At 46.3% G+C, this 14837-nt stretch overlaps 1 protein-coding gene across 1 annotated transcript in view; it reads right to left on the reverse strand.

Moving 5' to 3' along the window:
- The window catches only part of LOC307096494 (lysine-specific demethylase 5D-like), a 67733-nt gene extending 53692 nt beyond the window's left edge, over positions 1 to 14041 (reverse strand). The window contains 5 exon segments of the mRNA XM_079766161.1: positions 9679 to 9828; positions 10611 to 10781; positions 11014 to 11136; positions 12285 to 12362; positions 13489 to 14041. Of these exon segments, the coding sequence (XP_079622287.1) occupies positions 9679 to 9828; positions 10611 to 10781; positions 11014 to 11136; positions 12285 to 12362; positions 13489 to 13638 (672 nt within the window). The 5' untranslated portion in view covers positions 13639 to 14041.
- Positions 14042 to 14837: the final 796 nt, after the last annotated feature.

Raw genomic sequence — 14837 nt, forward strand, 5'->3', positions numbered from 1 at the left:
GGGAATTCAAAGAATCAGACATTTGGAGCTCAGAATAGAAGTCTGTTCAAGAATAAAATTTCTGAGATATAGTATGTATGTATATACGTGTGTGTGTGTGTGTGTGTGTGTGTGTGTATATATATACACACACACACACACACACACACACACACTAGGGACCCGTTGCAGGAATATTTCCTGCAAGACTTCTGGTGGGCTTCCCTCCCGCGCCCCCACCTCTCCTGCTGCGGTGGGTGGGGGCGGGGCGGGCCGAACGGGCAGGGCACCTCCCGCCCGTCCTGCCCACCCAACCCAGCCCACCTCGCCCCGCACTCCCGACCCTCTGCACCCGCTGACGCAGCTGCCTCTGTGGCCATGCGCTGCCACTGCCTCTGATCACCCCGACCTGCCGCGCCCGCTGCTGCTGCCTCCTCGGCCCCTCGCATTGCTGCTGCGTGCCCCACCCGCCCACCCACCCCACCACGCGCCACCTGCCTCGCCACGCCCCGCCCACAGCCACCACTGCCTCCAAGGCCACCGCGGCCTCGCACACCGCCCACCACGCCCTGCCTGCCGCCTTCACTGCGCGCCCTGCCCACTGTGGCCGCATCTCCGCTGCTCACACTGCCCGCCACCACCTCAGAGGCAACCATGGCCACGTGCTCCACAGCTGCGCTGCCGCCCACCCATGCAGCCGCCATGCTTTCTGGCTTTCTTCACTTCCTCCCCTCCCTCAGCATATGCAAATTAACCGCCATCTTGTTCGCTCTGATTGGCTGTGGCATAGCGAAGGTACGGTCAATTTGCATATTACTGCTTTATTAGATAGGATACTAGAGGCCTGGTGCATGACCTTCATACATTGGGGGAGGGGAGGTAGGGGGGTCTCCTCAGCCTGCCTGCACCCTTTAGCAGTCTGGGAGCCCTTGGGGGGATATCCAACTGGAGGAGTGGGCCTAAGCCACAGTTGGACATCATTTGCGCTCCTCCCACCACTGCTGTGCTTACCAGCCATCAGCGCAACTTGTGGCTGAGCAGTGCTTCCTCTCTGGGAGTGCACTAACCATCAGGGGTCAGCAGCTCCTGCATTGAGTGTCTGCCCCCTGGTGGTCATTGCGTGTCATAGAGACTGGTCATTTTGCCATTTGGGTCAATTTGCATATTCCCTTTTATTATGTAGGATTATACACTGAGTGGCCAGATTATTATGATCTATGAATGCATAATTATCTGGCCGCTCAGTTTACTTCTCTGGGTACCTCATTTATTTGATATCACAGATACTATAAATCGTTGCACCTGATCAGTTTTCCCCTTTGCACTGGCTGATAGAAAGCTCAGGGCAAATAGGTGGTTGATCTCCAGCAAAAGTCTAGAATACTTTTGGTACCCATTTGAGATACAAATACACTGAGTGGCCAGATTATTATGTGTTCAGAGATCATAATAACCTGGCCACTCAGTGTATATATAATAGAGGCCTGGTACATGAAAATATATGCACTGGAGAGCGGTCCCTCAACCCGGCCTGCCCCCTCTCACAATCTGGGAGCCCTCAGGGGTGGCTATCAGGGGAAGGTAATGCCCCATCACACCTCTGCTGCTGCCATTGCTGACAGCGCAAGACTCAGCCAGCCCTGGTTACCTGAGCCTCGGGTGGCCCTGGGTGGCTGGGCAGCCACCATCCGAGACTTGCCTGCACCCCGGGCCAGCCCTAGGTGGCTGGGGGGCTGAGGGGACTGGGCGCTGCCATCTTGTGGCTGTGGGCGCTGCCATATTTGAGGGTGTGGCAGTCAATTAGCATATCATCTTCTTATTGGCTGTGGGCACCGCCATATTTGAGGGTGGGGGGCAGTCAATTAGCATATTCCCTCCTTATTGGCTGTGGGTGCCACCATCTTTGTAATGGTTGTGAGGGTCAATTAGCATATTCCCTCATTATTAGATAAGACTAGGGGCCTGGTGCACGAAATTCGTGCACTGGGGGGGTTCTCTTCAGCCCAGCCTGCCCCCTCTCACATACTGGGAACCTTCAGGGGATGTCCTACTGACGGCTTAGGCCCGCTCCTTATGGCCTCCCTTTGTGAGAGGCAACCAGGCTGATCAGGGGGAAGGCACGAGCCCCATCACCCCACTGCTGGAGCCACTGCCAGTCACCACAGCCACCAAGGTGTTTTCATCAACACGGACTCCAGTCCCTTCACCAAGAAAAAATGACAACTTTCTTTAGGCATTTTCAAGATGTGTCTTTCATAGAATACTAGAGGCCCGGTGCACGAAATTCGTGCACGGAGGGGGGTTGTCCCTCAGCCCAGCCTGTACCCTCTCCAATCTGGGACCCCCTCAAGGGATGTCCGACTGCCTTGAGGGCAGTCGGACATCCCTCTCACAATCTAGGACTGCTGGCTCCCAACTGCTTGCCTGCCTGCCTTCCTGATTGCCCCTAACCGCTTCTGCCTGCCAGCCTGATCACCCCCTAACCACTCTGCTGCCAGCCTGTTTGCCCCCAACTTCCCTCCTCTGCCAGCCTGGTTACCCCTAACTGCCCTCTCCTGCAGGGTTGATCACCTCCAACTGCCCTCCCTTGCAGGCCTGGTCCTTCTCAACTGCCCTCCCTTGCAGGCCGGGGTGCCTCCCAACTGCCCTCTCCTGCTGGCCATCTTGTGGTTGCCATCTTGTGTCCACATGGGGGCAGGATCTTTGACCACATGGGGGCAGCTATATTGTGTGTTGCAGTGATGATCAATCTGCATATTACTCTTTTATTAGATAGGATGACATTTCTTTCTTTTTTTTTTTTTTTATCCTCACCTGAGTATATGTTTCCATTGACTTTTAGAGAATGTGAAAGAGAAAGGGAAAGACAGAGAGAAACATCAAAGTGAGAGGAATACTTAGATTGCTTGCCTCCTTCCTGAGCCCTGACCTGGGCCCCAGCCAGGGAGGAGCCTGCAACCTAGGTACATGCCCTTGATCAGAATCTAACCTGGACTCTGCGGTTGGCAGCTGGCTCTATCGCCCGGCTCCACCCACGGCCAAGGCTGCAAGCCTCTAGGCTTGGGCTCTGGGCAGGGACCCCCAGCTGGCTTTGATCGCCCACAGGGGACCCCAGCTTGCTCTGATTGCCAGGCTCCGCCCCAGCGGCCAAGGCCGCAAGCCTCTGGCAGAGGCTTGGGCTCTGGGCAGGGACCCCCAGCTGGCTCGGATCACCTGCAAGGGACCCCAGCTGGCTCCGCTGGAGGGCTCCACCCCAAGCCAAGGCCTAAAGCCTCTGGCTGAGGCTTGGGCCCTGGGCAGGGACCCCCAGCTGGCTCCAATCACCTGCAGGGACCCCGAGCTGGCTCCGCTCGTGGGCTCCACCCCCAGCCAAGGCCTAAAGCCTCTGGCAGAGGCTTGGGCTCTGGGCAGGGACCCCCAGCTGGCTCCGATCGCCCTCAGGGGACCCCAGCTGGCTCTGATCGCCAGGCTCCGATCACCAGGCTCCGCCCCAACGGCCAAGGCTGCAAGCCTCTGGCCAAGGCTTGGGCTCTGGGCAGGACCCCCCAGCTGGCTCTGATCTCCTCGCTCCGCCCCCATCCAATGCTGCAAGCCTCTGTTTGAGGCTCGGCCCCTGGGCAGGGACCCCCAGATGGCTCTATCCCCCGCTCCATCCAAGGCCAAGGCCTCAAGCTTCTGTTTGAGGCCTGGGCCCTGGTCAGGGACCCCCAGCTGGCTCCAATCACCGCAGGGGACCCCAGCTGGTTCCAGTGGCCCAGCTCCACCCCCAGCCAATGCCGCAAGCCTCTGGCTGAGGCTCGGACCCTGGACAGGGACCCCCAGCTGGCTCTGATCACCTGTGGGGGACCCCTGCTGGCTCTGATATTCCCCTCTGATCTTCGGCTCCAATATCCCAGTTCCAACAACTGCTCTCCGAGGCTGCAGCCATCTTGGTTAGGTGTATTTGCATATTCCCTTTCTGATTGGCCGGTGGTTGTGACCGGTGGGCGTGGCTTATGAGTGTAGCGGAGTGATGATTTGCATATTACTGTTTTATAGATAGGATGACATTTCTTTCTTCTTCTTCTTTTTTTTATCCTCACCTGAGTATATGTTTCCATTGACTTTTAGAGAATGTGAAAGAGAAAGGGAAAGACAGAGAGAAACATCGAAGTGAGAGGAATACTTAGATTGCTTGCCTCCTTCCTGAGCCCTGACCTGGGCCCCAGCCAGGGAGGAGCCTGCATCCTAGGTACATGCCCTTGATCAGAATCTAACCTGGACTCTGCGGTTGGCAAACCTAGGCATTATCCACTGAGTCAAACCGTGTAGGGCAGGATATGACATTTCTTAGCCCTCCAGCAGGGGACCTTCGTTTTTTCTCGAGGAGTGTGGTGGAAAAGCCCTAGATCACCTTTTTGGATTCTTATACCTAAGTTACTAAGAATATTACCAGTGGCATACAGGGAGCTTAGCCAATGAGAGGTCAGAAAAGGTGTTTCCTCTGTAGTTCACACCTATCTCCTGTGATCTCCGGCTCCGCCCCTGTCAAGGCCTAAAGCCTCCAGCCCTTGGCAGGGGACCGCCAGCTGGCACGATCTCCAGGCTCCGCGCCTGGCCAAGGACTCAAGCCTCTGTTTGAGGCTCGGCCCCGGGCAGGGACCCCCAGCTGGCACTGTCCCCCGCTCCATCCAAGGCCAATGCCGCAAGCCTCTGTTTGAGGCTCGGGCCCGGGCAGGGACCCCCAGCTGGCACTGTCCCCCGCTCCATCCAAGGCCAAGGCCTCAAGCTTCTGTTTGAGGCTCGGGCCCTGGGCAGGGACCCCCAGCTGTCTCCCATCGCGGGGCTCCACCCCCAGCCAAGACGGCAAGCCTCTGGCTGAGGCTTGGGCCCTGCTCAGGGACCCCCAGCTGGCTCCAATCACCGCAGGGGACCCCAGCTGGTTCCAATGGCCCAGCTCCGCCCCCAGCCAATGCCGCAAGCCTCTGGCTGAGGCTCAGGACCTGGGCAGGGACCACCAGCTGCCTCCGATCACATGCAGGGGACCCCAGCTGGCTCTGATCAGCTGTGGGGGACCCCCCCTGGCTCCGATCTTCCCCTCTGATCTTCGGCTCCAATATCCCAGTTCCAACAACCGGTGCTCTCCGAGGCTGCAGCCATCTTGGTTAGGTGTATTTGCATATTCGCTTTCTGATTGGCTGGTGGGTGTGGCTGGTGGGTGTGGCTTGTGAGTGTAGCGGAGTGATGATTTGCATATTACTATTTTTTAAATTACTTTATTGATTAAGGTATCACATATTTGTCATCAACCCCCTCCCCCCATTCCCTTTCCAAACCCCCCCTCATGCATGCCCCCCTCCCCCTGTTGTCCGTGATCACTGGTTAGGCTCATATGCAAGCACACAAGTCCTTTGGTTGATCTATCTCCCTTGTCCCCACCCTCCCCTACCTTCCCTCTGAGGTCTGACAGTCTGATCAATGCTGTTCTTGTTCTTCAGTCTATGTTGTTCATCTTTTCCCCTAGATGAGTGAGCTCATGTGATACTAGGAATACACTTATAGGATCCGAAAATGAGACAAGCAATAATAGTTATGCTGAGATAGGACTAGGGGTCCCTCAGCCTGGCTTGCAGGATAGTGTCGAAACCAGCTCTCTGACATCCCCCAAGGAATCTGAGATTGCAAGAAGGCACAGACCAACCCAAAGAACTCCAATGGTGCACGATCGGGACCCGGGAGGGTGGCCAGCCGGAGAGGGCCCACGGGAGGTCTCCAGGGCCTGTCTGGCCCATCTCGCTCAGTGCGGATCAGCAGGACCCCAGCAGTAAGCTAACTTACCAGTCAGAGGTCTGCCCCTGGTGGTCAGTACACGTCATAGCGGGTGGTTGAGCGGCCTTAGGATATCATTAGCATATTATGCTTTGATTGGTTGAACGGCCAACCAGACACTTAGCATATTAGGCTTTTATTATATAGGGTAATTTTTCATTATGCATTATGTTAATTTTACCATGTACATTATATCCTATACTAGAGGCCCAGTGCACTAAATTCGTGCATGGATGAACTTCTGGATGAAGCCGGGGCTAGGAGGGAAGCCTGGGTCCCGGGTACCAGAGGGAAGCCAGTGCCGGCAGCCGGGGGAAGGAAGGCCTACTCTTGCATGAATTTCATGCATCAGGCCTCTAGTATTGTAATAGCAATGTATGGGCTGTAGAGTGTACCTGAAATATTAAGGGGACCACTCTGTAAAGTATATGATTGTCTAACCACTATATTTTGCACCTGAAACTAATCCAGAATTTTATTCAATGTGAACTATAATGGAAAATAAAAGATGGAAAATTCTATGCTTTTTATCATCATAATAAAAAAATGAAATAAGCCCTAGCTAGTGTCCTCACTGGTTAGTGTTGGCCCTCTGAAGGGTCTCAGGTTTGATTCCTGATCAAGGGCACATACTGGTTTGCAGGATCGATCCCAGGGTACGTGTAGGAGACAACAACTTGATATGTCTCTCACATTGATGTTTCTCTCTCTCTCTCTCTCTCCCCCCCTACCCTCCCCCCTGCTTCTCTCCTTTCCATTCTAAGAATCAATGGAAAAAGTATCCTAGGATAAGGATTAATAAAAAAAAAGAGAGATAACATAGGGTTCTTCTTATTTCAGACATTTTACTATTCTTTCTGTATTGCATACTTTTTGCATAACATGAGGAAGATGTGTTTGTCCTTGTAATTTATTTGTTACTAGAGGCCCAGTGCACGTGTACAGGTCCCTAGCTGCTGCCAGCCAGAGGCGCCTCCCTTCCCCTGGCCGCTTGCTGCCACCGCCAGCCCCGACCCCTGGTCAAACTCCTGGTGGAGGGGACAATTTGCATATTATGCTTTTATTATATAGGATTATACAGGGTACTAAATTTAGTTTTTTTCTGCTTTATGGAGAACTTACTTATAACTTTTTTCCTTCCAGTGTTTTGAACGTACAAACACTTTGTTTATTTGTATTACTAACCATACAGTTTTTAAGAATTTTGAAAACCTTTCCAGCCAAGTAAACACCACCATTCTTAAGAATAAAAGTGTCTAAAGTTTGATTTTCAAAAATGTTGTACCCTTATCTGGTACTTCCAACTTTCCAATAAATATTACTGATTGCCAACTGAACATGTTCATATTTTAACTCAATTTCCACACACTTCTGCTGACAAAAGAACTTTAAAAAGTACCTAAAAAATTCAGAACCGAAAGGAATTTCAATAGTCTGAACTAGATAACTATCTCCTTTCTTCATTTTATATTCTAACGTTAAAACATTTTAAAATTTAATATTAGGATGATTATTCACAAAATATGGAAGGATACACCGTCTAATCCTAATTTAAGATATTTCAGGAATAGAAACTGACAAGAAAAACAACACTGAGTTGTCCTAAATTAAATTACAGCAGGCTGGAGTGTGAGAGGAAGAGACAACTAGTGTTAATCTGTTAACAGAGAGTTAGGCTAAAGCAGTGGTTGGCAAACTGCAGCTTGTGAGCCACATGAGGCTCTTTGGCCCCTTGAGTGTGGCTCTTCCACAAAATAGCACATGCAGGCACGCACGTACAGTGCAACTGAAATTTCGTGGCCCATGCACAGAAGTCAGTTTTCAGCTCTCAAAAGAAATTTCAATGATTGTACTGTTGATATTTGGCTCTGTTGACTAATGAGTTTGCTGACCACTGGGCTAAAGCAAACAAAGGATTTGGGCTGAAACTAACAAATGCTGGAGATTCCTGAATGTATGCAGAAACTTCAACGCCTCTTCTGGGCACTCTTTCATCTCTCATGTAGAGGTAAAATGCTTTTTGATTACACATGAACCGTTGAGACTGTTGCCCATAAGCAGCAAACACTTCTTTTTATGGATTATAGTCATCTATCCAGAAAGTTTCTCCCTTTCACTTTTCCAGTCCCTTTATGTAGAGCCAGGGTAAATTCTTCCAAATCAATTTCTTCCTCACACTCATTGTCTGAGAGAGTCCCCTCAAGCCCAGGATGCAGACATGTTTGTCTTCTCTACCTAGCCCTGCTGCTGGTGATTACACTGTATGACCCAGGACCAGGTCCCTGTTCTGGCCAGCACGTGACTCAATAAAACTGGTCTGTCAGAAAAACTTTCAGCCCCAGAGGTGTTTAAGAAAACTTCCAAATTTTGTGAAAATGTAGTAGACATACAAATAGACTTAGCAAGATAAATTTTATGACTATACTAGGAGCCCGTTGCACGAAGTTTCATGCAATAGACTTTCCTTCACCTGGCTGCCGGCACCAGTTATCCGCCAGCAGCAGTTTTCCTCTGGCCACCCGCCGATCGGAGCGCCTCCCGCCAGCACGATCGGCCACCCCGAGAGGAACTCCGATCGGGAGGCGCTCCGATCGGGCGGGTGGCCAGAGGAAAACTGCTGCTGGCGGATAACTGGTGCCAGCAGCCACGCAATTGGCCACCCCGAGTTCCCCACCAGCGTCTTCCGCAGCGCGGCCGCCGGCGGTTTAAGCCGGCGGGAGGTGCGGGGGTCGGGGACTCGTGAGTCCCCGCCCCCCGCTCCTACCGCCAGCCAATCGGCCACCCTGAGTCCCACTCCCCACGCCTCCAGCGGGCCCAATCGTGGGCATAGCGGAGTGATGGTAATTTGCATATTACCATTTTATTAGGTATGATTGTTTATACTAATTTTCTCTATGATGTTTGACATCTTAAAAATTTTTTCTAGCTTAAAAGAGAGGGCCCCTCTCAGGACAGCCAATTGTTAAAGATAGCAAATGACCCAGCAGAGTATGCCATTGATATGCAAACAAATTAATCCAGAGCCTTATTTCCTCCGCCTTAATCATTCCAAGGGCAGGTGCTAGGCAATTAGGGCCCACCCCCAGAGGTTACAGCCTATGAAAATTATTCAAACTAGCAAACTATTCAATCCTAAACTGATACTCTGCTCTGCCTTCCCAGTCCCTCAAAAGCCCCAATAAAAGCGGTGGCAGAGGCTTTCCCATCACTCCTGCCCCTTCTGCCTCCTAACCAATGGACATGCTTTTTGCTGTGGCCTTTGTAGCAAGCCATGTCTCTTGAGTATAATAAATTTTGTTTCCCGCACCTCTCATGCATCACTACCTCTTGTGTGACACCTGACTGATACCACAAAAGAATACAACCAAAAAAAATGTACATTGTGGTACTTTTGTGAAAACCATCACAAAGATTCACAAAAGTTAAACCCTTAAAAGGATATTTTACAGAAATGATTGCTTTTAAAATCTGTAAAAGCTAGACTACAAAATCAAAATTACTGCAAGTCATACCCATGAGACAAAATAACTCATGCACTTTTAATTAATACAATCTTGAGGAAGCTGAAGTTTAGAAAAGCAAAACAAAACAGTGTCTTAACCCTGGCCGAGTGGCTCAGTTAGCTAGAACATCCTCCAGTACACGAAAAAAGGTAGCAGATTCAATTTCTGAAGAGGATGCATACCAGAGGCATGCATTTTTTATTGATATTTTCTCTCTCATATCAATGTTTCTCTTTCTCTTTCTCTCTGTGTTTGTCTCTCTCCAAAAATCAATAAAAACATATCTCTGGGTAAGGATTAAAAAGAAACACACATAAAAACAACAGTGTCTTTAGAAATGAACTGTCCCTAAACCAAGTGCCAGATAAACTTTAGCAGTTTATGGGTAAAAAAAAGAAGCACTCACATCAGGCTGTAGTCTTTTCCCCCGGCGACTGTAGCTGCTAAATTTGGAAGGCTTCACAGACTGTCTAAGGGGAATGCTGTGGGGTCTGTATTCCTTGTCTTTTTCCTCACTGTCAACTTGATGAGTATTACACTGTTGGAAATGGGGGTATGGGGAATGGGGAGGAGGGAATTAAATTATGTTAACAATCAGCAAATAACAAAAGGATTCTTTCATTCTAAATCTCTGGCAAAGAAAGCTGTACTTCTTTCTAACTTACACTAACCCATCCCCCTTTTGTTCTTTGGAATGACAGAAAAATTTATCATCATCCACTACATCTTACATCATTCCTCTACATCTTACATATTTCTTTGCCTAGTGAATAAAATGGGCTTCTCATCTGAAAAAATGGAAATAAAAATGTCAACTCTGCTACTGTTATGAATTGTAATGTAAATATCTGTGTTTTCCGATGGTCTTAGGCGACCCTGCTAGTGGTTCTCAACCTGTGGGTTGCGACCCACAGGTTGAGAACCGCTGCTGTAGAGCCTAAGACCATCGGAAAACACAGATATTTACATTACAATTCATAACAGTAGCAAAATTAGTTATGAAGTAGCAACGACAATAATTTTATGGTTGGGGGTCACTACAACATGAGGAACTGTATTAAAGGGTCACAGCATTAGAAAGGTTGAGAACCACTGCTCTAACACAAAGAGAAAGAATTCTACAGTTTTCATCTAGCTGGCCTAGCAAATATAAAACTTCATACAGGCTGCAAAATATTTTTCAGGCCTTCCTGGACCTTCTATTAATGATCTTAAGACTCTCTAAATATTGACTATTCAGCAGAAAGTCCAACCCAGAAAAGGTAAGACAGCTAAAGGCATAAAATAACATCAACCTGCAAATCACCTAAAGGCCCTCACCACCAGGCTGACTCCAGACTGAAACATTTCATAGGGGTAAATGATGCGTTCATAGTGAGATCTCAGCAGGGATCCAATGTTTTTGCCTGGTGGGAAATTGAGACGCTGAGCAACTTGGGCCCATCGACGGTCCCTGCAAACAGCTGCATAGCCACCTTCCTCCATCACAATCTAGGATAAGGAAGAATCTAGTTAGCTGTGAGCAGAGGGGAGAGACCTAAAAATAGTAATGAGACTTAAAATATGAACACTGTGTACAAAGACTCAAAGATTCTATCAGGAGATGTTGGCAGGCTGTATGTTCTCTCCTTTTCTATTCAGAGACACAATGTTCAACTACAAGAGGGTTTCCCAAACAAGACTTATTGCTTGTTTGTCCTTTTGAAAACAGAACCTCTCTTACCTTATTAAGGCTATAGAGGTCCAAGATCTTCCGCTCCACATTGGGAATTTTTAATGAAGAACCCTGGAATTCCCAGAATTTTGCAATTCGATCCAAATAGTTCAGTTTTACTCTGGTCTGAGCCTGGGAAAAAGAAAGGGTTACTACTTAACCTGTTTGGTCCAGTGTAAAGTAAATGAGCAAGTATCACTTTGTTCTAGCTACAGTTCTATTCTAGGTTAGAGCCTAAATTTCATTGCCTAAATCACCATTACTGCCTCCAAAAATCAATAAATTGATTCTGATTCTTTCATCAGAGAGGTGAAGTCAGAAAGTGATGCCTGAGTCAAAAATCCTTTATCCTGAAATGTAAAGCATGATCACTGGGCTCAATGAGGGCTGAACAAGAATTATTTAGTCTCAACCTATAGTCTCAACCTATAGCTACACCCATTTAGAGTGTACACAGATACAGAAATGAAGGGAATAAAATATTTTTCAATATGTTAAAAACGTGGGCATGAATCTACTTTGTGAATTACCTTTCTGTTACGATAAGTCATTTTGGAACTTCCGAAATTTGTAATAGCAAAAAAAAATGCCAAACCATTCATACACTTTGCATATTTAATACTAAGCTAAATATAGTGTCAACTGCTTTAAAACACAAGCTTTGCCCTGGCACCAAAAGATCTCGAATTTGATTCTGGGTCAGGACACATAACCAGTTTTCAGGTTTGATCCATGATGAGGATAGTGCACAAAGCAGCGGATTGACTTTCTGTTCTCACATTGATCTTTCTCTCTCAGTCTCCTTTCCTCTCTCTCTAAAGTCAATAAAAGGAAAAAGAGGAGAAAAAACAAGCTTTGCCTTTCCTATTTACTGACACATTCCTAAAAATAGTCCATTTTACCCAAGAAGAACAAACATAACCAACAGCCTTAACTGGAAATTTAGGAGACTGTATTTGTGACCTGAACTTTGCTTTAGTTAAAAAAATCAGGGAAAATCCAAAATAAAATATGAGTATGGAAAGTAAAAAATGAGAATATTCTTCTTGACAGTTCTAATTTTAGCCCATTCTATAAAAACTTAAAACTTTAATCTCTTGGCATTTTACAGAAGACTTTCTACAAGACTAATAAATATTCTAGGAAATAATGGAGCTGGAGTTACAACAAAAATATATTTGACTTCAAAACCTATGTTCTTAACTACACTGTTATAAAACTGCAAGTAAAATAATATTAGAGCTCATATTCCACTACAGAAAGGTGACTTTCCAGTTTACCTCTAGTTCATTTAGCCTCTGGATTCTAGGTGTAAATTTGAAGTTGTCAACTTCTACTGCAAAGGGAGGCTGCCAGTCCTAGAAGTAAACAAAGCAAACAAAAATCCCCACACTGATTTTTAGTAAAGAATGAAGATGATTAGAATTAGAATCATCTGTTTATAATTTAAAACTTCAGTTGTTCTTTTTGCTCCAAAGCATGAAAATTTTGCCCTTTAAATTAGATACATTGGAATGGGAGTGAAAATAATAATCGAAAACTCTCTTTGGTATATGTCCTACAAAAAAGGAAAGAACAAAAAACAAAAGCCAAAAACTTAGACCTAAAATCTGTTTAAAATGAATGAAGCACTTTAATAAGATCTGGCCTATTTCTGTTATGATGAAGGTGAACTAAATGCAGCTAAGAAATTGTTAGATTTTTAAAAGTTGGTTATTACCTCTTCTGAGCATTAGCAGTCTGGGAAACCTGATTAAAAATATAATTAGTAATACTGAGCAAAGCATATCCATCCAATTAGATGGAAGCAGTGTTGTAGTTAGGCAGAGCAACTCACAAATGAGCCATATGCTATGAAGAAGTTGACACATACTACAGATATCATATTAGTAGTTTAAACTGGTGGTCTAGGTTCATTGCAGTATGCATGGTCAAATACCTGTTTCAATGAGAAGTTCTGAGTATATGAAACCAAGAATGTTTAAGCAAAATAATACCAGTTTAATTGTGATGGGGACTCTATATTGCTTTTAATCTCATATATGTCTGGTTAAAGACATCTGAAGTCATATGGGGAAAATGCAATCATCCCAAGGCTCTGGTTTAGTAAGAAAAATTCTCAATTTTTCGTAGCTTCGGTTTTCTATGAAGTAATTCTTAATACGTTGAAATTTTGTTCAAGGAAAGTTCAAAAAATAAAAATATGCATGGTGTTTAATAGTAGCATAATGCAGAACCTCTTTCAAAAAAGATTTTTTTTTCTTTTCTAAAAAGTTGTATTTGTAAGGCCACGGAGTCTGACGATCAAATATGAGCTTTTCCATGGAGAGTGTTCTAATGAAACATTTACAAAATGAGAAATTGGTGGCTATTTGAAGGACTAAATTAACTGCTAAGGGTTTGTGGTTCTAAATATAAGGCCTTGCTACGGAGTAGTATACTCAATGTAAACACCACCTCCACTCCAAATTTTCAGAGGCTTACCTCGGGCGGACGGATCTTGCAAATATCCGACTTTTCGGCGATGGGCCTGATTTTCGCAATGTATCCATGCGGGTCTCGAAATTCGGCCCAGGTAGGCTCGAACACCGGGCACTCCGGAGGCGGGAAGAATTCTTCGATCCCCAAATCCATGTCTTGTCCGGCCTCTAATATGTAAAGTTTGTCTTGATCGTTCTTCGTTGGCGCATGAATCTCTCCTAGCAAAAAAAGGAGGCCCACAGAGACCTAATTTTCTATCAAATTCTAGAGTTATTTTAACACATGTAGCTGCCTACAAATTCTCGCAGATCTCAGTTTTAATGCCACCATCTTGACCCTTGAGCTTTTCCGGCTTCTTTAGGTATGCTTTGTCACTTCCGCGGATTGATCCTTAAGCCCTCAATTACATCAGAACCTGAGAGAAATGCAGGTACAGAGTAAAAGCTGAAGACGAAAAGGAACTTCACCAGCATAAAAACGCGCCACAAACTGCTCGCTGAAAAGATTTTAAGTAGTTCTACGAACCAAAATATGTTTGACTTCAAAACCTATGTTCTTAACTACACTGTTATAAAAGAAGAGTACAATATAAACAGAATCACCGGATCTTTTTAAAAACGGTACACTCCGCGTGTTACGCCTGCCCATTAAAGGGGAAGGACTTAAAAGGCATGAGTATGCACAACAATGACTTTAAAAAACAAACCAAAAACAGCAACCACCTTCATTTGCATTAATTGCTTCTCCTTAATCTCTTAATCAGCAATTTTACAATCCTGGTACCATATATCATTTAAATTATATTGATGTGTATGATTTCACTTACAGTATATCTGTCATGCCCACATTTGTTACTGCATTTTTACAAACTTGACTTTGGATCTCTTCATAACAAAAAAAAAAGCACTAAAACCCGTCAGAATTATTCACCCCATCACTCCCCCCCTCCCCCCAACACACACACACACACACAATTATTGAGGAACACCATTACCTTAAAAAACAACAACAGCCTTAACACCTGTTAATGTCTGACCAATAAGTGAAGTAACCCTTTCCTAGAACAGCTGGTTAGACCATAATGGACATTGTCTTTTGCTTAGACCACATTCCACTTGCTAACACTACATTCCACTTGCTAACACCACATTCCACTTGATAAGACATTATCTTTCCCTTCAGGACCCGCCCAGAGAATTCTCTGGCCAGAAAACCCCTCCTTACATTCCTTTAAAATCTCTAACTCACAGTCCTTGGGTGCTTGCACAATTTGGGGGCTTAGCCCATCTGGTATCCAAATGACCTAAAAAATTCATAATTCTTTACCGCTTTTCGCAATGTGCATTTCTCCT

This window comes from Cnephaeus nilssonii, assembly GCF_951640355.1.
Source record: "Cnephaeus nilssonii genome assembly, chromosome: Y".
Classification (NCBI taxonomy): Eukaryota; Metazoa; Chordata; class Mammalia; order Chiroptera; family Vespertilionidae; genus Cnephaeus; species Cnephaeus nilssonii.